At 40.4% G+C, this 23,986-nt stretch overlaps 1 protein-coding gene across 1 annotated transcript; it reads left to right on the forward strand.

The window, feature by feature from the left end:
• The first annotated feature begins 221 nt into the window (after positions 1–221).
• Positions 222–20,577, forward strand: DNAJC25 (DnaJ heat shock protein family (Hsp40) member C25). Its single transcript, XM_061426484.1, has 4 exons — positions 222–647; positions 13,586–13,738; positions 15,549–16,019; positions 17,413–20,577. Exons 1-4 carry the CDS (start codon positions 315–317, stop codon positions 17,533–17,535), a joined length of 1,080 nt encoding a protein of 359 aa, XP_061282468.1. The 5' UTR covers positions 222–314; the 3' UTR covers positions 17,536–20,577.
• The last annotated feature ends 3,409 nt before the right edge of the window (positions 20,578–23,986 follow it).

Consider the following 23,986-nt stretch of genomic DNA (forward strand, 5'->3'; position numbering starts at 1 on the left):
GGGACAGTAGAGCGCTATGCACACACTGGTTAAGTGCACCTCAGAGACAGAGACATCCTTTAGGTCTGTCAGACTGAGAACAAACCCAGTTCTCTGGGACTAGGAACAAGTTTTCAAAGCTACCGGAAGCGGCCGGGCTGCTGAAGCATCCTGTTCCCCTAGCAACGGTCGTGAAGGAAGTGGTCGCGGCCGCCGCGCCCGGTGCGCCTGCGCCGAGGCGCCGCGTGCTGACGTGGAGCTGAGCCCGGGCCGCCGAGCGGGGCGCAACGAGTGCCGGGGTGCGGCTGGGCTCTCGGAGCCGTGGCCCAGCCGGGATGGCGATCCCGTTCGCTCCGAGCCGGGGAGCTGGGGCTGCTAACCGGCGCTGGTTAGTGCTGCTGCCGCCCCTGCTGCTCGCGCTGCTGCTCTCGCGGCCCGCGGCGGCCCTGGTGGAGGGACTCTACTGCGGCACGCGGGACTGCTACGAGGTGCTGGGCGTGAGCCGCATGGCCAGCAAGGCGGAGATCGCGCGGGCCTACCGCCAGCTGGCCCGGCGCTACCACCCCGACCGCTACCGGCCCGAGCCTGGCGAGGAGGGCCCGGGACTGACGCCGCAGAGCGCCGAGGAGGCCTTCCTGCTGGTGGCCACCGCCTACGAGACTCTCAAGGTAAGCCTGGGGGCTGCGAGGACCTGCCAGGGAAGCGCGCGGCGCGACCCCGTTGTCACCTGGCCGGTGGAGCGAGGCTCCCTGTGATTCCGGCGCCAAGCTTGACCAGCTCTACCATCATTAGGATGCTCGGGCTTTCCCAAGTGAGGGAGCCCACATGGCCCATTGATGGGAACCCCCTCAGTCTTGGGGAGTAGCTAGCCCCCTACTTTTTGTGGCTGTCTTCGGTATGCAAAGGTTTGGGCTTATGATTTGGTGAAGGCATTTTAATAAGATGCAGCTCACACTTGGAAAGCAGGGTGATTGTTATTACCGAGGTCTGTGATAGAACACTGGAAAGATCTCCAATGACAGTGCGACTGCCCCAATTTGACATGACAGAAACTTGGTTTCGGGGGATGGTATTAATTGTGACATTCAGCTTGGACATAAGCTTCTAGAAAAACACTAAGAACACCAGATGTTTGACTTTTGGCTCTGACACCCCCATGTGACCTTGGATAGTGACGTAGTATGTCAGAGTACCTGTTTCTTCATATGCAGGATTATGGCCATGAAACCTACTCAGTAGGTTGTTATGAGGATTAAGTGATCAATGAGAAACCTCCTATATAGGAGCTGCAAATTTGTGCTTAATGACTTGAGTTTCAAGACTCTGAGAATTTCTAGTAGGAAATATTTTGTGAATATATGTATAGTTATTTAACGAAGGATTTATTGAGTCCTACGGAAATCGGGAGGGCTTCCCTCCTAGCTCAGTCAGTCAAGAATCTGCCTGCAATGCAGGAGACCCAGGTTCAGTCCCTGGGTTGGGGAAGATCCCCTGGAGAAGGAAATGACAACCCACTCCAGTATCCTTGCCTGGAAAATCCCATGGACAGAGGAGCCTGGTGGGCTGCAGTCCATGGGGTTGCAGAGTCGGGCACAACTGAGCGACTAACGTACTTATGGGGATGGGGAGATTTAGTCTGATCCTGTTTTCTACTGCAGCTAAAAGCAAACTATAAGAAATCACAAAGTACGAATAATATTTGGTGTGTTACTGTTTCAGGGGTCTCTTCATGCTAATACAACAGCAGTTGCAGTTATAGTGTATTTTTTTCTATTTTTTTCTTTCTTTTTGAGGCACAGTTTTTCATGTTGTATGGTCTGCTTTTAACGACTACTTTGAGTGGGGATAGTATAACTCAACCGTGGATTATTTTTCCAGATAAGATTTCTAGGGCTGAAAATACTGGGTCGAGGAGTTAATGGCTTGCTTTCCAGAGCAGTTCAGATAATATAGAGCCATAAAATCCACCAAATTCGTACCAGCATTGGTGACATTGCAGTTTTCATTGTCAATTACCTGAGGAATGCGGGGTGTGGTGGAGGGGTGGTTTGAGAAAGTGCTGTGGCCACAGGCAACCAAGAGGGCTTGGTTGTCTGTTATTTAGGATGAAGAGTGACTAAGGAAAGACTGCCGAAAGATGGGGAAGTTTTTCATAAAAGGCAGCCTGGCACCTGAAGCTCCAGTCTGTTTTCTGCAGTGAGGAAAGAGAGCGGTCCAACAAGCAGCCAGAGCACCTGCCACTGTGCCTCCAAAGCCCCCTTAGCAGAGAAGCGAGCACTGGGCAGTGAAGAAAGTCCAGAAGAGAGGCAGCAGAAACACTGGCAACTCTCGCCTTCTGCTGGGGTTGGAGATGGGTAGATTTGGTGTGAAAAGGGTGAGCGTAATATTAACAACTTTGAAAACAAACGCCAAGAGAGAGAGACAGTACAGAAAATCTGGCTGGGGGGTGGGAGTGGGGGAACTTGCAGGACTCTTAACTGTTCTTGCTGTTTTCTTGAAGAGACAAATGCAGAGGCTGATCTGGTGGCTCTGTCACGGCTGCCTCTCAGTGTTTCTGCAAGTTTAGGACTGATTCGTCAGCTAATAAAGAGCTCAAGGAAATAATTTGTCCACTCAAGAACAAGGAATTTTGAGGCAGTTAAAAAGGAGTAATGTCTGGAGAAAGGCGCTGTTCCTCTTGATTGGGACAGGTTTGTGGTAGCTGCAGATGCCTCCAAACAGGGAACTAGAATTGGAATTGCGGTGACGGAGGGAGTGAGTGAGTGTTCTGCAGTTTCCCCAACCCTACTCATTATTATTCAGGAGAACGGAAATTACTGTGAGAGAAAAGGGGTGTCTGGACTTAGTTCGGACCCTTGCTGAGCTCTGTGAAACCTTCCATGTTAATTTTATAGAGATAGATATGGATTCCACTTGCAATTGGAACACCTCCAGAAACTTTTTTTTTTTTAAAAAAACTTGATTGCAGATGCCCTCTCCTGTAATAAGGAAGAGGACTTTGTCTTGCTGTGTGTGCAGGCAGGTATTAAAAACAAATAGGGTGGTCTGATTTTATTGCTTTCATAACAGAGAATTGTGAGAAAGTTGTCAGAAGATATAATTTCTGGAGAAGGCAGTGATCTGACAACTGGGGTCATCCCCTCCAGGCAGCAGTGTGTGTACGACGTGCATATTCAGTCGTGTCCGACTCTTTGTGACCCCTGGACTGTAGCCCACCAGGCTCCTCTGTCCATGGGATTTTCCAGGCAAGAATACTGGAGTGGGTTGCCATTTCCTAGTCAAGCGGATCTTCCGGACCCAGGGATTGAATCTGCTTCTCCTGCATTGGCAGGCAGATTCTTGACCACTGCACTGCCTGGGAAGCCCAAGGCAAGAGATGTAACCACTGTTACGTCTGTTATATCTGATATCTGTTATGTATCAACCACTGTTACATGTGTTATATGTTGCACTTGGATTATATTCACAGCCTGGAAGGAGGGCTGCTGCTGCTGCTAAGTTGCTTCAGTCGTGTCCGACTCTGTGCAACCCCATAGATGGCAGCCCACCAGGCTCCCCCATCCCTGGGATTCTCCAGGCAAGAGCACTGGAATGGGTTGCCATTTCCTTCTCCAATGCATGAAAGTGAAAAGTGAAAGTGAAGTTGCTAGTGAGGCCTAAGAGGTCCATCTGGCTTTTACTTCGAGCAGGTCAGACAAAATAGTGGGAGAAGTTGATGAGTTCAGAGGCTCTGGAATAAAGATAACCACAGACACCTGCCTGGAATTCCATATATCACCTCATGGGGGCAGCACTGCTGACTTGGGACCACTTTTCCTTTCTATTTGCTCTTTCTGATACACATTATTTCTCCATAAACCCTGTGAGTGGAAAAGGAGGGAGGGTCTTGGTAGGGCCTTGGGAAGACTGTGTTCTCCTTCACAGCCATGTTAAGTTATTGCCGGCATATGGCGGGAAAAGTTGATTCTGTATTTCCTTTGTAGGATGCTCAGGTGGATTCCATCTCTGGAATAGTGTATGTGACAGAAATTGTTTCTTTTGTGAAATCTGAAATAACTCAGTTTTAAATTCACTGGAGCCAGGAGCCTTTTTTTTTTCTCTCCCCCATAATTTTTTGATAACCTCCCTAATTTCCTATTCTTGGTGTGTTCAAGCCTCTTAATTTTTTTTAACATAAATTAGAAGCTATATTATATCCTCATTGTAACCTTAGAGTGGTGTTCCATCAAAACTTGTAACAACCAAGCATCTCTGACTCACCAAAATGAGAATTATATTTGTGTAAGGTATGGTGGGTTTATGACTCTGAAGTTAGTCTTGGTTGAATAAACACCTCTTTGAGAGAATTTTTTTAGATGGAGATTGTTTAAAAATATGATACTAATGTGATTTAAATGTAGTTGGTCAGACAAGGAGATATTATCACCGTTGGTCATTGTTTTTATAGCAACAGAGATTCTTCCTGTGAATAGAGAGAATGGAAAAAAAAAAAAACAGAAAAAGGATGGTAATAATGGAGGGCAAAGGGAACTTGCCAGTTGCTTTTACCAAGTCATGCTGAGTTCATGTTCTCAAATAACTTAAACTTCCAGATCTCAGCAGGGCTTGAAACCATTATGGTTTCACACGCTGCTTTATATTTGTTTCATAACATGAGTTAGGATGATGAAATAACTATTTATTTAGTGTATTTGACTACTGGGGATTCAGGGGGACTCATGGACTTTGGAAGTTAAGTAAACAGACTCTCACTGGGTCAACGTTGGCTCTTTTTCTGTGGGTATAGCACTTATCACACTGCCCTGTACATACTGAGTAGCCCATCCCCCCTCTCCACTAAACCTTATTTTTGCATATGTATCTATGGCAACTAGCACAGTGTCTGGCACATAGATAATGAAAGTTTGTTAAATACATACTCCTATCTGGAGACAGATTCAGATAGGATGACAATTGAAAGTGGATTTCTGGTGTTTTGACATGGGTATATGAAGCCTACTTTGACATTTTACCCCAAATTAACTGTAGTTTGAAAGAGTGGTACAGATAAAATAAATTGGATAGATATGAATGAAAAATTCCTACGTGAGAGAAAAATCACATTTCTCTTTTTAAGGAGAAATTATTTTCTCAGGGTTTTAAAGTGAGGACATTAATTCTGAATATACATAAGAATTGGATGAACTAGATAAAATGAGAAGGCTGGCATAGAAGTAAGCAGGTGAGGAAATGGGTGGTAAGGAAGGATGCACTTATAAAACCTGTAACTGGTAGACAGTGGTAGTTTGATAGCATTTTGCAAGATCACCAGAGAAGAACACATAAAAGGTCTTGGAGGTATTACTGGCGTGCAGTTTATCTGATACTTTGAAGGGATGTGTAGAGAGTACCTTCTGCTTCAGCCTTGTCTTGGCAGGGAAGTCACAGGAACACTTCAGTTTCTCTTTATCGGTCTGGTTGATATGGCAGGACTTTCACAGTTAAGAATGATTTGGCAAAAGGGGGATTCTGAACTTCCTGCCTTGTTATGTTACTGTTTATTGTTCTCCTTTTGTATATTCTCTTAATCAACCCTGTCTCCTAACTGGTACTGACGTAAGTTCCAAAGGAGGAGACCGTAGCAATGAAAAAGGCACAGTTCCTGCCTTTAAGCTTTTAGTGTAATAAGGAGACACATACCTATTGTTCAGTTATTATTTATTTAAGTTATATAATTAAATTGTGTAGATTATATTGCAACACTGAGAGGGCACAATTATTTCTTCTTGGAGGACTGGAGAAGAATGTACTCTTTGATCTGGATCTAGAACAGTCACCACGGTTGACTGTGAAGGGACATTTCTGGTAGAGAAAATTCTCGGTCAATGAAAACATGGAGTTGTGGGTGTGCAGGGCTTGTTCCAACAGTGAGATGTACAATCACTTTTATGCTTTTCCCAAGGACTCTGTTTTGGAGGAAGAAAATTAGCTGCATTTATTGGTATTACTATCCTATTGGTGTCATTATTTTTTCTTTTTCAGCATCGAACTGCATTTTAATCAGTCATTCATAATAAATGTGTATCCATAAAAATAATAGAAATGATGTGAACTTGTATTACAGTTGTGATGCTGATAAACAGCCAAGTTAAGTAAGCTTGATAGCAGATAGTTTTCATTCATATTGGTCACAACTCCATGTAACACTTATAAATTTGGGGGGCCTTTTCTGGGTTTAGTGGGAAAGATGACATGTTGAACAGCTCTGCCACTGGCCCAGAAGGGTGTGGTACCTTTTGTGCCACATTTGCTATTTCTACTGTAAACCCATAAGTGTTGTTTACTTTTCACTCATCCCTTAATGTCACCTGTTCAGTTCAGTTCAGTTCAGTCGCTCAGTCATGTCCGCTTTTTGCGACCCCATGAATTGCAGCACGCCAGGCCTCTCTGTCCATCACCAACTCCCAGAGTTCACTCAGACTCACGTCCATCGAGTCAGTGATGCCATCCAGCCATCTCATCCTCTGTCGTCCCCTTCTCCTGCCCCCAATCCCTCCCAGCTATTACTCCCTACTTATGGCCAAGGTTGATTAAACACCAGATGTGTTTAATTCTAGTGCTGTGACTCTCTGACACATGATGTCATCAACAACCCATCAGAGCTTTTGAATAACACAAAAACTACTGAGTTGATGTAATTCTAGGCAGAAACTAAGCACTTGACATGTTAATTTTGCTTGTGTAGGTTTATCATAGGTAAACGGAATATTTTGAGATATTCACAGCACGAAGACCCATAGTGTACTTTTAGAGATTGTAGGGGATCTACTGTTCCTAGGCTAGAAGCCTCTCAGGTGCGTAGTAGGGAGAATGTTTCAGGAGACTGGAAGTAGTTTGGGATGTCCCCTTTAAACTATGTTCAGGTGTGTTGAGCTTTATGTATTGGTGAGTTACTGGATGTTTGAAAGTGGATAAGTAACACAAGTCTGATGTTTGTTTCAGAAAGAAAGTTCTGGGAACAAGATTGAGGATGGATTGGGGAAGGCAGGAAGCTTTTCTTGACTGAACTCATTTTACTTCCACCTTAGTCTTCTGGAATCTCACCATTCCTCTTTCATAACTTGGGAATCTCTTAACTGGTTCATCTCTCATTCCTTAATTTTGAAACTATGGTCACATTTTTCTTCCTTCTTCACCATTGGCTGTCCTTACTTCCTTATACCCCATCATTTAAACTGTCACAGACTGACGTGTGCGGCAGCACACATCCTGGAACTGTTCTTCCCAAGGTGAACAGTGATGGCTAAGCCTCAGATCAGAGGGCTGCTCTCCCTTTTGGAACTGTTTGTGGCATCGGATGGCCATCAAGTAGTTCTTTAAGCTGCTCTCCTTTGACTGCCTTGATGTAATTCTCTCCCTTTGCTCTGAGCTTTCTAGCCATTTCTTTCAGTCTGTATGGTCTTCTTTTTCCTCTGCCTTCACCTTAAACATTGCATTTCCTTAGAGTCTTATCCTTTGGGTACTCTTTCCTTTTTGTTTTCTAAGCTCTTCCTGATGAAACTCAACAGCATCCTTGACAGTCCTGAAATTTGTGCATTCTCTGGGTTCATATTTTTAAATTGTCTCTCATTTGTAGCACAGGTACCCAAAATTAAACATGAAACCAATTCTGTTATCTTTGTTAAAAGCATAAACTTTAAAAGAGGATGACTCTCATACAAAATGAACATGTGTCAAAGATTTTATTTAGCTCATTAATTAATGCAGGAACCAATAAGATATTAAAGTGAAAGTCTCTCAGTCGTATGCAGCTCTTTTCGACCCCATGGAATAGTCCGTGGAATTCTCCAAGCTGGAATACTGGGGTGGGTAGCCGTTCCCTTCTCCAGGGGATCTTCCCAACCCAGGGATGGAACCCAGGTCTCCTGCATTGCAGGTGGTTTCTTTACCAGATGAGCCGCCAGGGAAGCCCAAGAGAAAAAATGTCACACCTTTTACAGTCAAGACAAGGAGTGCTGAAATGCCTGTAATACTGGTCAGTATGACAAGGCAGTCATCATTTCCCTTAATTCTACTGGACGCAGTTTGTCTTTGTGTGAATAAGAATTATTTGCATTACTCCCCAGTTTTCCGCAAGTTACTTTTTTTCCTAAAAGTGAAAGTAGGCTTTTCAAAGATAAATAAAAGCATGCCCCTCCTACAGGAATAGGTAATCCCTGGAGGCTCCAGGCATTGGAAAGCTGTCCAGTAATTTTTTTCCTCCCCATTTCAAAATCTTCCACAGTTTCCCCCTGCACCTTATCCACACGTGATGCCCTCTTCCTTTATTCTTAAAATAACATGGTTCACAGAGTGACTATAATTAGAAACATCACTGTTCTCAACGTCATTGATTCCTGTACCCCTTTAATCACTAGAAGTCTTATTTTTTTCTACTTCTTAGTCTCTGAAATCTGTTTCTCCTTCATTCCATTCTTTATAATACTGTCAGAGTTATCTTCCAAAAATACACACTTTCTACTCCTACTTGAAAACCATTTTATGTTTGAATAGCGCAGACAGTTCACACTCTAACACTTGAGCATGGCGTGTACGATGGCGTGTACGAGCCCCTACTCCTTTCTTCCCTAAACCTCCGCAGTGCCTCAGCGTCACCGAATCTGTTCTATTCACTATGCTTCTGAACCTTAGCACTTGCTGCTCCCTTTGCCTGGAACAAATTTTGCTGCATCTTATTTACTTTTCAAGATTGAGCACTCATTTCATGCCTTATGTGAATCCTGTTACCAGTGGTCTCAGGCAGAGAAGTCGGTGCTTAGTCCACAGCTTTTCTTGCTTGCTAGGTTCTTCCTGTACATGGGGGAGCTCTTGAGGCCAGGACTTTTGTTTGTCTTTTTATCCCCCTTTGTGTTCAGCACATGGCTTAAATGCCTTGCATAACTATTTGCTGAGCTGAAAATAACTAAGGTTTTTTAAAGCTCAGGTACCCAAATAGATGGTTAATAAACTGAAACACAGGAACAGATCTGGATTGTGACCATGCTGAACTTGAGATATTTCTGTTATATTTAGGAAATGTTCAGGAGATACCTCAAAAGAAGAGGAGCAGGAAAACCAGATCAGAGTGTCACTCTTAGGCGGTGTAGAGGTGATACTGCAAATGGTGGGTGTTGCTGTGAGCGCGTGCAGACTGAGAAAGGAGAGGTTTAAGAGGGTAGTTGCCTGAGTGGCTGCTGGGCAGGGAACAGGAAGAGAAATGGAACTCGGAGCAGTTAACTTTCTTCCTCTTTAGTAGTCTAAAGAGGTAGTGTAATAATAGTCTGGAAGGAAAATCAGGTGTTATTTTTTTTTTTAAAGGATCATTTGTGTGTGAATTTCTTTCAAAAATAGGATGAATATATATATTTTAAGAACAAACTATTACTGTATTTTCATATATTATTGATTCTTGGCCTTTACCATCCTAAATGGCTTCTATTATTTATATAATCGAAAATTTTTAATATGAAACTGGTTGCAATATCAAATTATTGCAGTTTACATCTGTTGAGATCAAACAATTCATTATTTCTTTCAAGGACAAGAACATAATATATTTTGCCTCTGGGGAGGGGGAATGATCATTTTCACAAGAGAAGGAAGGATTCAGTATTTTCTTTGCTTGTGGGTTTCCTCTTATTCACTTTTGATCTAGATATTGGTGGTTATGTTCCAGTCCTCCTGCATATGCCCAAGAGGATTGGGAGTGGAGTGAACACCAGCAGAAGCACCATTTTTTCCTGTAGAGATTAGAGACAAGGAGCTTATTGCCCTGCTTGTCAAGGCTCAGGACAGAGAGGAGGAAGAAACAAGTATAAAGGTTTTGGCTTTGGAAAGAAGCTGGAATCTCCTGACCCTGGGACCTTAAGATCCACAAAATTGCTGAAAGAAAAAGTACTACCTTATTGAAAGGTAAGACATTACACTGTTTTAAGGTTTAAGCTCTTATAGCCACATTAGCATATCTTTATAAGCTATGAAATCAAGCAGTCATTTCTGCCAAGCCCAGGATTTTGTGGTAAGCCATCCCACCTTCATGGTGAGGTGGAAACCTGGGTGGCTGGGGAGATGTCTGCAGTGAGGAGAGCCTTTACAAAATTTCATTCAGTTTTGAAATGTTATTTATTGAATGCCAGGCACTGTGCTAGGCCTTGGATATACAGAGATTAATGGATGACCCTACCTGCCTTCTAGAAGTTCTCATTCAAGGCAAAGATAAAAACTCTGATGATTACAATGTGATAAGTGCTATAATAAATGGGTAATAAGTGTAGTAAGAGTGGTCTGAATCTGTCTACTATTGTTTATGTCCTAAGGGTTAATAGAAGCTCATGAGGTTGGATAAAAGGAAAGAGAAAGAGCATTTGAGTTAAAGTGAATTATCTCTTCAGACATAGATATAAAAGAGCATGTTATACTTAAGAAGAACACACCAAATTCCAGAAGTTGCTATCTAATGTTTGCTGTGGGCAAAAGGAGAGAGAGTGATGAGATGTTGCTAAGTAGGTAAATGCAGGCCAGTTGTGGAGGCCCTGTTGCATGCCGAGGAAAACTGAACTCCCCTTACTAGCCACTGGGAAGCGCTGGAGATGACAGACAGACAGACAAACTGTGAGGCTACTTAGGTCCCAAGATGGGCAGGAGGAAAAATAGATATATGATATTAAAATAAGAATGTACATGAAACTCTTTAACTGGGTCCCAGTCTGTCTTTTCTTTTCTCCTAATATTCCTGGTGTCCTGTGTTCTTATTAGGTTGATTCTAAACTCAGTAGGTTCCTGAAGAGTAGGACTTGATGACTTAGATTGTTGAGACTCCCTAACCCCTCAATTTGTGCCAAACTTGAAGCAACCTTGTAAAGTGTATTATGCATGGCTCAGCTTAAAATCCATTTTCTTCATTCTGGACAGAAAGCTATAAACCCAGTAAAGAAAGAAGATTGTGACTGAAGAAATGCTATAACAAGGGAAACGCAGGCCTTCTTGTCTCTAATCATGACCAAAACAGGGTCATGAAGTTATGGGCCCCAGGGAAAAGAAAACCATTCTAAGAGAAGTCAGGCTTGACCCTGAAACCGTTTAGGGATGAGGCAGTTTGAGGACTCATTATAGAGGGACCTCAATAGACCCTACAGGCTCTGGTGACAGTAAAGAGCCCAGACATAAGGTATAAATTTTGAAGTTGCTGGTGCTGGAGCATTAGCTGACCATCCTGTTAATGAAGCTCTGGGCTGGATGGAGTCACAGATCTAGGGGCCAGGGAGAAGATGGTGACTCGGGGTAAGACATGGGTGAGATGCTTGAAGAAGGATATCTGCATTCCATGGATTATGACCTTTACTAAGATAAGAGAACAAAGAAGAGAGCATAGCCACCAGACGCGTGGTATCCACAGAGCGCATTTCAGGGGCACTCAGATCTCGCTGGATGCTGCAGCCAGGAGTGCAGACAGTCAGACCCGGCTGAGGGCTCTGCGGGGATAAGGATGCTGGAGGACTGGAGGAGCCTCACCCTGGGGGCAGTTAGTTTCAAAACTTGTCATCTAGTTGGAGCAAGGAGAAGAATCGTGTTTGAACAAATACATTTCAAAAAGCATCTGCCAAGGCTGGGAGGCTGAGTTTAAAAGGCAATAATTTCAGGCCAGAAACAGCATATCTATAAAATTAGTCCAAAAAGCAAAAAAAAGGAGGGAGGATGGAAAAATTCTCAAAAAGTGTCCTGAAGTACTCAAAATGAGGTACATCAGATAGGCTTTAGTCTTCAGAGCTATCTGTATGACCTGTAACGTTTTACCCTCTTTAGGTTAGAAGCTCTAGAATATGATGATGGCTTATAGAGGAGAAATGGACTGACAGCTGAGGCGTGTGGCGTGCGGCTTGCAGGCTCTCAGTTCCCTGACAAGGGACTGAACCTGGGCCGTCGCAGTGAAAGCCTGGCATAGGATCACTAGGCCACCAGGGAACTCCTGAGAAAATCTTTTCTGATGAAAGAGAATGTACAAGAAGTGAATTTGAAAATACCAGCCTGAGCTCAGCTTCCCTTATATAACAGATGATTCTCATATCGGCTCTCCATATAGTGCCATGGAATATACTTTAAATATATTTACATCTAATTATACTAGATACTACTTCATCTAGCTTCAAATTCTAGTCAGAGGTAAAAAAATATTTTGAATGTAATGAATGTAAGAACCGTTACTGAGAATGTGCTCATTCAAATTCAGAATTCTTTTTTTTTTTCCAAATTCAGAATTCTTCATAGGAAATATATAGTGATTTTAATGGGTACAGGAAAGATTTTGTCATTAGCAAACTTTTTATTTTAAATCTAAGAAACTGCATATTGGAGGACTCAGGAGGAGGCCCTGAACAGATCCAAGCGCCTCTGTGGTTACAAAACACTAAACGTAGATTTTGAAATGGTTTTGCTAATAATCTGCAGCTTTATGAATGTTGAATAATTAATCATAGAAAGAAATCCTCTAGGTTTAAAAAAGAGTTTTGTTTTCATAATGGTTTCTGTTGTACTCACTTACAGATAAAAGAATTTGCTGTGGTTTTAGTGTTTAACATTTTTTCTGGAAACAAGACAAGCTGAAAAACAGGTTTTTGTGGGATTAAAAAAAAAGCAAATCATAATTTAATAGCTTTTTAACCTATGTAACTCAGTAAAAGATTGGCATTTGTACCCGTTACAAATTGATTAAAATTACAGAAGGTTTTAAAAAATGTTTTATTTGTAAACATTTGAGCAGCATTTCAGAAGGCTATAATTTTTTCATCATGTTTACACAGTTAAGAAAGAGCTATATACTACTTTTTTATGAACTGGGCTGTGAAAACGTGTTATAATAGTAAAGGAGTACATATTTTTAACATGTTTTTGTATGATATATGTCATTTGATATTCAAAACAGCCCTGTAAAATTAGTACGGGAGCTATTAATATCTCTGTTTTATAAGTGGAGAAGAGTGAGGCTCAGAGAGGCTAAAATTTTTGCCTAAAGTCACAGAGGTAGATTTTGACCATTCTACTCCATCAATGTTTCAGTGTTTCCTTGAGGTGAACATAATTTAGTTTTGAGGGCATAGACTGGTTTTGTCTATTTTGTTGTTATCTTCATCTTTGCTTTCAGAAGAAAACCTCCTATACAAGGCTGGGAAATGATTGTGAATATATACAACAGAAATAAACATTCTTTTTTCTGTCAACAGTTACTGAGTGTAGGTGTCAGCATGCTCTTAAAGTTTAAGAACAAATCTATATCCTTGTTAGCACCACAGCACTGGCTAAATAAGCATAGTTCATTGCTATTGAAGTGTTTTTATTTTTTCCAGGAGGCCTAATAGTACTCAAGAATTTGAGGAAAAATTTAAATTCTGCTTTATACCTAACATTAAAGTTCTGGAAACAAATTTGTGTGTGCCTTTGAAGAATTACGGGAAATTTTTTTGACAATTTGTTCTTTTACTCAGATTGACTATATAATTATAAAATTCTAGGTTTGACGTCAACAGATTATTAACTAAGGCCATTTTATGAGCTGTCATATGAAACTGGGCATCTTGTTATTTTTATTTTATAGGATGAAGAAACTCGAAAAGATTATGACTACATGCTGGATCACCCAGAGGAGTACTACAGCCATTACTACCACTACTACAGCAGGCGCCTGGCCCCTAAGGTGGATGTGAGGGTTGTGATTCTGGTCAGCGTGTGCGCTATTTCAGTGTTTCAGGTGGGTATTGTGGGTATGTTCATCTACGTGCATGTGAAGGAGTGCACGTTGCCTAGTGCTAGTCATTAAAACTGAACTAGAAGTATGTTTTTGTGCAGTTTTACTTCCAGTTCAGATTAATTTTTTATGTTAGAAAAATATTTAATCAGTTGATAGTATTGGAATCTTTGACGGCAGGAATCGTGCATGTCATTATATAACGACTAAAACTAATTACCAAACAACAAACCCAGATCTCTTCCTCATTGCCCGCTCTATATTTCCCATATAACAGCCAGAGTGAATGTCAACTAGATCCCTGTGGTTTACTGGTGGCCCTTGAGCAGCACGGGTTTGAATTATGCTGGGTCCCCTTATACTCGGCTTCTCTGCACCAGTTGCGGTCCTCGTTACAGAAGCACACAGTGGAGGCTGTTGACTTGGAGGACAGGGAGGAACCGTGTATGCGTACAGTCGGCACCTGTGGAGGGCCAACTATGAGTCACACGCAGAATTTCAGAGGATGGGCCCCTCGTGTTGTTCAAGGACCAAACTACTTTCATAGGACTTTTCAATGATTTCCCTTTAAACTTGGGAAAAATCCAAATTCCTTAATATGGTCTAACAAGTCCTGGCATCTGCCTACCAAATGCCAGGAGTGTAGTGCTTGCCACCATTGCAACAAACAAAACCCTCACACATCTCCACATGACAGCTTAAGGGCACTACTGCTCCAGTTTCAAACCCCCTGAAACAGAGTGAAAGTGCTACAGTAACTTTATGTTGTTTTACTATATCACAGAAATACCAGTTCAGCCTGAAATGAGTTTTCCCTACTGTAATTCCTAAACTAACCGTACCTATCCTATCCTCCTCTAGAGGGGAAGAAAACAAAAAAAAGTGACTGGAATGAAGCAATTTGCTAGTTTCAAAATTACTTCTCCAGTTTAATTCCCAGAAATGAAATTCAATTTCTATGACAAGAGAATTCCTATTGAAAACTAAGATTGTATATTTTAAATGTTTCAGCTTTTTTAGTATTGCCTTTTCAACAGGAAGAGGAAGGGCAATTTTACTTTTCTGTTTTAGATAACATAATACTCTAGTCATTTTTTTTTTTTTGCGATTAATAGATTGCTTCTATAATATTTTAGGATACTGGTATAATTGCTGTATTTATTCAGTAAAATAGCTGAAAGGTGTGGTGAGGTACTGTATGAGGAGTAGGACTCTTTCTGATAATAAAACCCTTTGTGGTTGAATATATTTAAGAAATAATTGAATGTTTTCCTGCCCAAATAAGTAAAGATTCAAACATACTTGAATCTTTCAGTTCATAATATGGTGAACATTACTGTGGTATGTGCAGATGGTTTAGGAAATAGATAAATATCGTTGCCTGAGTCTATACCCTGTGATTGTTTGAAAGAAACTCCTTACCACCTAGTTTTGCCATTTGACTCCTCCAGTAAGTAGATTGCAACTTTAAAGAGAGAAGAGAGATTTCTTAACTGTGATCTAAGGAGGCATCGGATGGTAAAGATGTGGGATCAGCAGGTACGGTGTGATTCCCCTGAGCCATCCTCTGATCCTGGGTGTCTCCTGTGGAGAATCACCGGCTTTTTGGCTCAGCTGATGACTTATCTGACTTGTCAGTCCTGAAGATTCCTATGTCCACACAGCTATTATTCAACTGTATCTTTAACCTACAGAGTAAGATCTTTGATGTCTCTATTTTTAATCAGAATGGATTTTTTGCAGGCAGGGTTGTGTTCACCAAGATGAATTTTGGTAATAAAAGTGACCCGTTTTTCTTTGTTCAATATTCTAGTTTTTCAGCTGGTGGAATAGCTATGACAAGACGATCAGCTACCTGGCCACGGTGCCCAAGTACCGTATCCAGGCCATGGAGATTGCCAAGCAGCAGGGGTTACTGAGAAAAGCCAAAGAGAAGGGTAGAAACAAAAAGTCCAAAGAGGAAGTTCGTGACGAGGAGGAGAACATCATAAAGAACATTATAAAAAGTAAAATAGATATAAAAGGAGGCTATCAGAAGCCCCAGATACGTGACCTTCTCCTGTTTCAGATTCTCTTAGCTCCTTTTCACCTGTGCTCGTATATAGTGTGGTATTGCCGATGGATCTATAATTTTAACATCAAAGGCAAAGAATACGGGGAAGAAGAAAGACTGTATATCATACGTAAATCTATGAAGATGTCAAAGTCTCAGTTTGATAGTCTAGAAGATCATCAGAAAGAAACTTTTCTTAAACGGGAGCTTTGGATAAAAGAGAATTATGAGGTGAGTAATGACTCTGCTGTGATTTTTACTGTTATCTTCCTTACCAACTTAAAACTAAAAGATCACAGAAGTGTGCTCTAATTTCTGAAATCGAAGAGTTCAATGTGGATAAAGATCTTTTGTTGACAATATAACTAGTAATTATAACAATATAACTAGACAATAAAACTAGCGAGTTTTTAACCTGTAAATTTGTCCTTTTAAAAGATGAACTTCAAATACTTTAATTTACTAATGCTAAACATTTAAAGAATGGTCTAATTTGTTATGTTAAATTGCACTGGGATAGAATGTATGTTTGCAAGGATGTCACCATTTTCTGTTAATTGCACTAAGTAAACTTTGACCGTAACATCATATGGAAACCTGAACTAATTTTATGGCTGACCCAACCAATGTATGAAAAGCTTTCACTTTTAAGTAGTTTAAGCAGCCCACTATACAATAAACTGTCTGTCACGGGTGCTATTCTGGGCTGAATTATGGTATTATGTGAAATTATCTTAGGCATTACTTCCTGAAATTTGGAAGGAATGTCATTTCTTTCTAAAATTTGATATGGCTGTGAGATTGGTTATGAAAACTTGTCCATTTAACTTCAACTGACATCCACTAAAGATTATAGAAATGAAAGATATTCTTTGTTTTTAACCTCTGTGGTTTATTTAACCTTCTTTGGGAACTTTAAAAATATTTTGAAAAACCAATAATTATCTTTGAAGATAAAAGAAGTTGTAAGTTCAGTTTGGAGACAGAAGTATTTATAAGGTCATTTTGTTCCTTGGTTAGGATCAACATATACTTAAAGTCAACTGTTAAATTTACTGAGTACCATGTTAAGAAAATTTATGTTGATTCTTTAATATTGGATGTTAGTTGTAGAGAAGAAATGTTTAAACCCTTTAAACTCACATATAATTTCAAGGAAGAAAAGAATGTATTTCCAGGTTATAGAAATCAGTGGGAAAAAACACTAGTTCTTACATGAGTTGTTTTTTTATTTTTTAATTTAACACTGAATGTTAAAGTGCTTAACTGCTTAGTATTTTTTGGTGCATGGTCTTCAGAAGACAAACCAATACATTCATTGGAAACTTTTACCTAAAATTATATTTGAAACATATAAACATGCTGTTGTTGTTCTGTTGTTGTGTCCAACTCTTTGCACCCCGTGGACTGCAGCACACCAGGCCTCCCTGTCCCCCTGCATCTCCCGGAGTTTGCCCAAGTTCACGTCCATTGAGTCAGTGATGCTATCCTGCCTTCTCATCCCCTGCCGCCCTCTTCTCCTTTTGCCCTCAGTTGTTCCCAGCATCAGGGAAACATGCCGTAAAGCTAATGAAAACGTTTCTCTTTGGATTGTCGGGTCAGTTCGTGTTATTTATACTTATAGGTCTACAAACAAGAGCAAGAAGAGGAACTAAAGAAAAGACTGGCAAATGACCCTAGATGGAAAAGATACAGGAGATGGATGAAGAATGAAGGGCCTGGACGGTTGACATTTGTGGATGACTGAAGACCGCTGGAATGCTGCTGTGCCAAACCTTAACTGTGATACTATTTTCATACCTGAATTATTTTAGCAGTGTATCGACTGCACCTCAGCAGCAACTAAAATTCCTCAAGAATTAAACAGAATAATGTAGACATTTAAACTTTCCCTTCAAACTTTATACATAAAACATTTATGATTGTTCAATTTTTATAATCGATTTGTGGATTTTGTTAAAAGACTTGACATGAAGATTTATTAGTTGCCATTTAAAAGTTTTATATCTTTAGTTAAAAATTTGACATGAAAATTTATTAGATACCATTTAAAAATACTACGTGTTAAGTGTTTATTCTTCAAAAGTGTTTCCTTATTCTTTGTTATAGTGCTACATTTTTTCTGCTTTTGTGACCTCTGATAGTTTCACAGAACGTAATTATAACAGCATTTAATAACGTTATTGAGCGTGTCTTTCTAGACACAAACTTCTTCAGCAAAACGAATTCAACTATCATGTCATCTTCATGACAGTCATTATAGGATTGAAATAAGTTCAAAATATCTCTCTGGGAGAGTCTTCTGCTGGGCTGTCTCTATACTATCTCCCCCAGTCATAATATTGTTAATAAGATCAGAAACTCTCCAGGAGAGTGAATGTACCTTCCTGTCCTTGTGGGATGGTCTTGATTACAGTCATTATAAGACTATAACTGTGTTCGCAAACATTTCTCCAGAAGAGGACCTTGTAAGAAGGTCTTTTTGTACCACAGCATTGCTTTCTTAATCCTCCCTTCAATTAAAAAAAAAAGAAAACAGACAGAGTGGAAGTAGTGTAATGAGAAATTCATATATTATGAAGTCCTTGATGAAAAATCCATTTTATGTGAGCGTCTTTACATGAATTTAAACCAGAAAGAAGAGGTGCATGGGTGTGTGCTGTTCTATCAGACAATGAGATGTAAATGTTTTATACGTGTGGAAGTGAAAGTAATTCACACGTATTTGAATCGAGTGTGATACTGGAGCAGAGTATCAAAACACATTCATGGTAGTTGGTCAGTACTCCTGTTAAAAGATACACCCCAGCCCATCATAGTAATAAAATGGTTGCAATATATCCCAAGTTTGTTGATATCCCATTTTAAGTCAAAGATTAACATATTGCTTTTGTATTATTTTAAAAGATGTAGCATAAAAGTATAGCATAGTAGATAGGCAGAATCAGTTTCTCCTCAAAGGAAACTAGTCCTTTCAAGAGCTCAGCCCAAATATCTGACACATACAAAGATGCAGGAGGGAAAAATTCACCATACTTGTTAATATAGCAAAAGATCTGAGGTGGATTATTTATTTCTGTGAGTGAGGGCCTGTTACCTCATTAGAAAATTAGGGGAGCAGCCTGGCTAGATTATCACTAAGGTCCTTTTGCAGCTCTAAAATTATATAATATTTATATTTTTGTAGACTTCAGATGAAAGTGTTTTATGCATCCACTCTTTTTTGGGAGGGTGGAGAAGTCACAGCCCTAAATTATAGGAAGCTGTGTTTCAAACCCCAAATGCCCAACTCTTAACCATAGATAAATGCCTTTTAAAGGTGCTGCAGTTGTCTGTAGAGTCAGTCATCCCTCTCAGTGAATGTGTTATCGTACATTTGACACACAACAGTATTATCTAAGAATGAGAGTGTGTACCGTGTGTTACGAAGACAGAAAGAAACGTAGGTACTTGCCCTTCTGTTAAAATTTCAAATAACTTAATGATTAATTGTATTTTTTTTTTAAACCTAGTGGTAAGGAAAAATAAAAGGACTGAATGTGTTAGCATTCATAAAGGTTGACTGATGAAAACAGTGTATCTTTGGATATTATTTTGCATATATATGTTAGATTGCTGTATTTCTTTTGGTCTTTATATAGGACTCTCATTTCTGGAATTGTTCCTGGCAACCTGCTTACCTGGTAAAAGTTTGGTCTGTCTTTTGGAATCATGGCCATTGCATGGGTAAGAGGAATGGACTCTCCTTCACAGGACTGTGATTCTTCTCTCCCCTTTCCTCAGCAAAATGGCTCTATGCTTCAAAATCCTGGAGGAAAGGAAGGGCAATTAGTTGTATCACAAATGTCATTCAAGTATCCTGGGTATCTTTACTGTCTCCTTACACTGCCCATCCCCACCAAAAACCCAACAGCTTCTCCATTTTAGAAACATCTGGAGAAGAATCTTGAGTAGGGGATCCCAGAATCCCACTATAGTTAGAAAACCTTTCTTGAGCTTCATTTTAGAGCTATCACCATTTCCTTTTTACTTGGAATTCAGGAGTTTACAGAGCATAGTTGTTTATTGGTTTCTGTTCATCACTTCATGTAATTGAGGTCTGTGCTAAAACTACCCTTAGCGTTACATTCACATCAAATATCCTCATAGCAGATTCCAAAACTGATCCTTCCTACATTGGTCTAATTTCTTTATGAATTCTCCAAGTTCTACAAATTGTAGGTTGCAGTTTCATAACACATCTATCAAGTAGGGGCCATGCCTAGAATTTTAAACACTACAAGTGGTATATGGAAATTTAAAATATTACATGAAAAAATAGTTCAGTTTACAGAATTGACAACTATTTTAGTACTATTGAATGTATGTTTAGAAAATTGTAGTTTATTTCCTTTGAGATTATTTTTTGGACTGAAAGGGCAGTAAACTTTTAACACCCATGCCTTGGAAATATTTTCCTTGAGTGGAAGTCAACTGCTAAGCTTACGTTCTGCTAATGTTATAAACCAGTGAGTTAGCCCCAAACTGAAAGTTCTGTGGAAATTAAAGGCAAATGGCTTTTATTAGACAAGTATGAATAGGTCTAGCTACTTAAAGACTTTATATCGGACGTGGTCTCTGGAGTTATAATTGTGCCCTTGAGGCAGATAAATGTTGATACCTATACAAAATTGTTGTGTATGGATGAATTATAATTTTATTTACAAAATGTGATATTCTTCACATTTAAATATGTACTAAGGCCAAATCTGAACCCTAATAACTAAATAAAATTTGCTAAAGAAATTAACTTTTCTGGTTTCCTCATCTGTGAAATGAGGGGATCTTTTTGGAGAATCAGGACTTAATCTATAAGCCTGAAAATTTATATAGGTTTAGGGTCTTAAGTAGATTAGATGGCTTGCAATTGAGAAATGTTACACATTATTTAGGTAAAAAGCCTACATAATTCGTCATAAACTTAATCAGCTTCTTAAAAGATCAGAGTATCCTTGACAGTTTATATAATGGGTCACATGACTTTAGTTCAGAGACATACGGGATTTCTTACAGACTCCTCCCCAACTTCATTAGGGGATGAAGAAACTTCCTCCCATTTCACTGTGTCTTCTTTTGTGACCTCAAGACGAATGAGCAGAATTCAGTCGCATGGTTCAGGCTTTGCCGCCAGATCAAAGTTTTGCTTCTCGGCCTTTTGGCTAAGATCGTTTAGGATGGGGACTTCCGAGGTGGCACAGTGGTGAAGAGTCCACCTGCCAATGCAGGGGATGCAAGAGATGCAGGTTCGATCCCTGGGTCGGGAAGATCCCCTGGAGTAGGAAGTGGCAGCCTGCTCCTGTATTCTTGCCTGGAAAATTCCGTGGATGGAGGATCCTGGTGGGCCACAGTCCATGGAGCTGCAAAGAGTCGGAATCGACCGAGCACAGACCAAAGTTTAGTTCCTGGCCCTACAAATGATTAACAGCTTGACTTTGGATGAGTTAACCTCTGAACCACATTTTTCTCATCTCCGATAGTGATACTAACTTCATAGGATGATTATGAGAATTAAACAAGATGGGGTAAAATGCCTGGCCTATATTAAATGTTCAATAAGTGAGTTCCTCTGCCTTTCAGAGAGAACAAGACAGTCATTTTTGTTAAAAATCCATGGTAATACTGTTGAGTGATTACAAACCTGTTGTTTCTTTGCTATTTTAATAGGTATTTGAATTCCTTACTTTGTGTAGAGTACTGTGCTAGAGTGAAAAGTCACACTCCTTAGCGTTGGGATTTGTGTCTTAAATCAGCTGCCTGCCCCTTGTTGCCCTGGGGTACAAGGTGAAACAGCTGAGATTACAGCTCAGAAAAGAATGAACTTTGAGAGCAAATAATCTGCTCACTAGTTCAAGGCAAACATTTATGGAAAGGATATTTCCAGCAAAATACAGAGGCATGCCTGGAATGGTTGCTCAAAAAGACATCAAGTAGCCCTAAGTTACACTGCCTCCCAAAGTCTTAAGCAGCCTGTAAAAATCTCTGCCGAGAAGCTGAATCTATAAACCTGTTGGTGAATCGTTCACTCCTGATTCATTATTCTAAGTTCTAAAAATAATGCAGTGGGTATAAGGAAGTAACATGGATTTTTATGGTACATTATATTGTGTCACATTAAATATAGTTGTTAATGTTTTCCTGTTTTTAGAAAACTGAAGGTAGCAAAAGAAAACACATCATTTTATCATTTATTAGAGAAGAGTGATTTAAAGCCTCTTTTCTGGAAAAAATAACCCACTGTTAAAAGGTGACAAAATACATATTAGGAGTATTAGGAGATCGTAACAGGGAAACAAATGAAATATTTGTCTTTAGAAGGACACTGACATTTCTAAAAGTACTGAGGTTCTTAGAAACAGTGGAAATTTTTATCTTAACCAAGGGGAAAAAAATGTGTAACAGTCTCTAACACACTGGTGACCTTTTTACTGAAGTCTTATCTCCCCAGCTTCAGTTCGTTTTATGTCTTCATCCCAGATTAATATTCCTAAAATATCTTACCATGTGGCTACCCCACTGCCACAGACTTCTGTTTCTTTTGAGGTCTCCCGTGACTTGTAGTCTTAACAGCTTTGTATCCTCTATTACTCACTAGAGCCTTCTTCATTCGTTAACTGATTCCCTGGCCTCCCGTTCTCCATCTTGGAATGCGTTCCCCTTTTGGCTTTCCGTCCGTCACACACACATATCCAAAGTCTAGGTCTCACCATCTAAGGTGAGCTTTTCCTAGTCCTTCCAGTCTCTATCTTTGAATTCTTTGCCACATCTTTTTAAACACAACTTTTCTGTCAACAATTTAGTCCTGTTTCCAACATGTACTTTCATTTTTTGACTAGAATGTATGTTAAGTTCCTTGTGAGAGAACTTGCCCCTAGAGGGCTTTAAAATTTGTCAGGAGACAGGAAAAGTTCTTTTTAACACCCCGAAGACTGAACACATAGCTCATAAGATGAATAGAAAAAAATGTTCAGCCTCAACAGTTAAGACATCTAAAAGACTTAAGGCACCATTTTCCATCTATTAGGTCAGTAGACAAAAAGAACCACAATACAGATTTGTGGGTACAAAGAAATAGCCTTCTGGTGGGAATAACTATTGCTATCACCTTCTGGAGGATAAAGTGGAGAAAACTTTTAAAAACTATTTATCTTTGATCCTGTAATTCCACTTTTAGGAATGCATCCTGAGGAAATAAAAGACATGCACAAAGCTGTTTGTTTAAGGCGGCCACCACAGTGTTAAAGAATAGGGCAGTAGCTGAGTAAATTCTGATCCAGTTGCATAATGGAATACCACACAGTCATTAAAAATAATAAATGAAGAGTGTATCTTTTTATGACTGCCCCTGGATCGTTTCTAGTATCAGCATTCTGGTTTTCCTTTGGGAAACTGATCTTCCCCTTTCAGTCTACAGTCTGAGTGGACTGAGAAACCAGCAGTTTGGGTTCCCCAGAGAAACAGACTCAGATGGAGATTTTCATGCAGAAAGTTTGTTGTTTAGTCACTAAGTCGTGTCTAACTCTTGGGACCGCATAGACTGTAGCCCGCCAGGCTCCTCTGTCCATGGGATTTTCCCCACAAGAATACAGGAGTGCATTGCCATTTCCTTCTCCAGGGGATCTTCTCGACCCAGGGATCAAACCTGCATCTCCTACATTGACAGATTCTTTACCACTGAGCCACCTGGGAAACTTTGTTGTTGCTGCTGCTGCTAAGTTGCTTCAGTCGTGTCCGACTCTGTGCGACCCCACAGATGGCAGCCCACCAGGCTACCCTGTCCCTGGGATTCTCCAGGCAAGAACACTAGAGTGGGTTGCCATTTCCTTCTCCAATGCATGAAGGTGAAAAGTGAAAGTGAAGTCACTCAGTCGTCTCCAACTCTTAGCGACCCCATGGACTGCAGCCCACCAGGCTCCTCCGTCCATGGGATTTTCCAGGCAAGAGTACTGGAGTGGGGTGCTATTGCCTTCTCCAGGGAAACTTTGCTGGGGATTGTCAAAATCAACAGCTGTGGCGGGGCAAGGGGAGTGGGGGGCGGTCCAGGGACTGGAAATTAAGCAGAGAGAAGAGCTGAACTGTGAAGCAGCTGTCATTAAGGCCTCGGATGACCCCAACCAGGAGCCTGGACTCATCCTTCAGGTGAAAGAAAGTGAAAGTGTCAG

The sequence above is a fragment of the Bos javanicus genome, chromosome 8, assembly GCF_032452875.1.
Source record: "Bos javanicus breed banteng chromosome 8, ARS-OSU_banteng_1.0, whole genome shotgun sequence".
Lineage (NCBI taxonomy): Eukaryota > Metazoa > Chordata > Mammalia > Artiodactyla > Bovidae > Bos > Bos javanicus.

Excerpts from the sequence above, each read along its gene's own strand:
- DNAJC25 (XM_061426484.1), top strand. The coding sequence starts at position 315 with ATGGCGATCCCGTTCGCTCCGAGCCGGGGAGCTGGGGCTGCTAACCGG. Across the intron at positions 13,739-15,548 it reads GCGCTATTTCAGTGTTTCAG|TTTTTCAGCTGGTGGAATAG; the intron begins GTGGGTATTGTG and ends TCAATATTCTAG. Across the intron at positions 16,020-17,412 it reads GGATAAAAGAGAATTATGAG|GTCTACAAACAAGAGCAAGA; the intron begins GTGAGTAATGAC and ends TTATACTTATAG.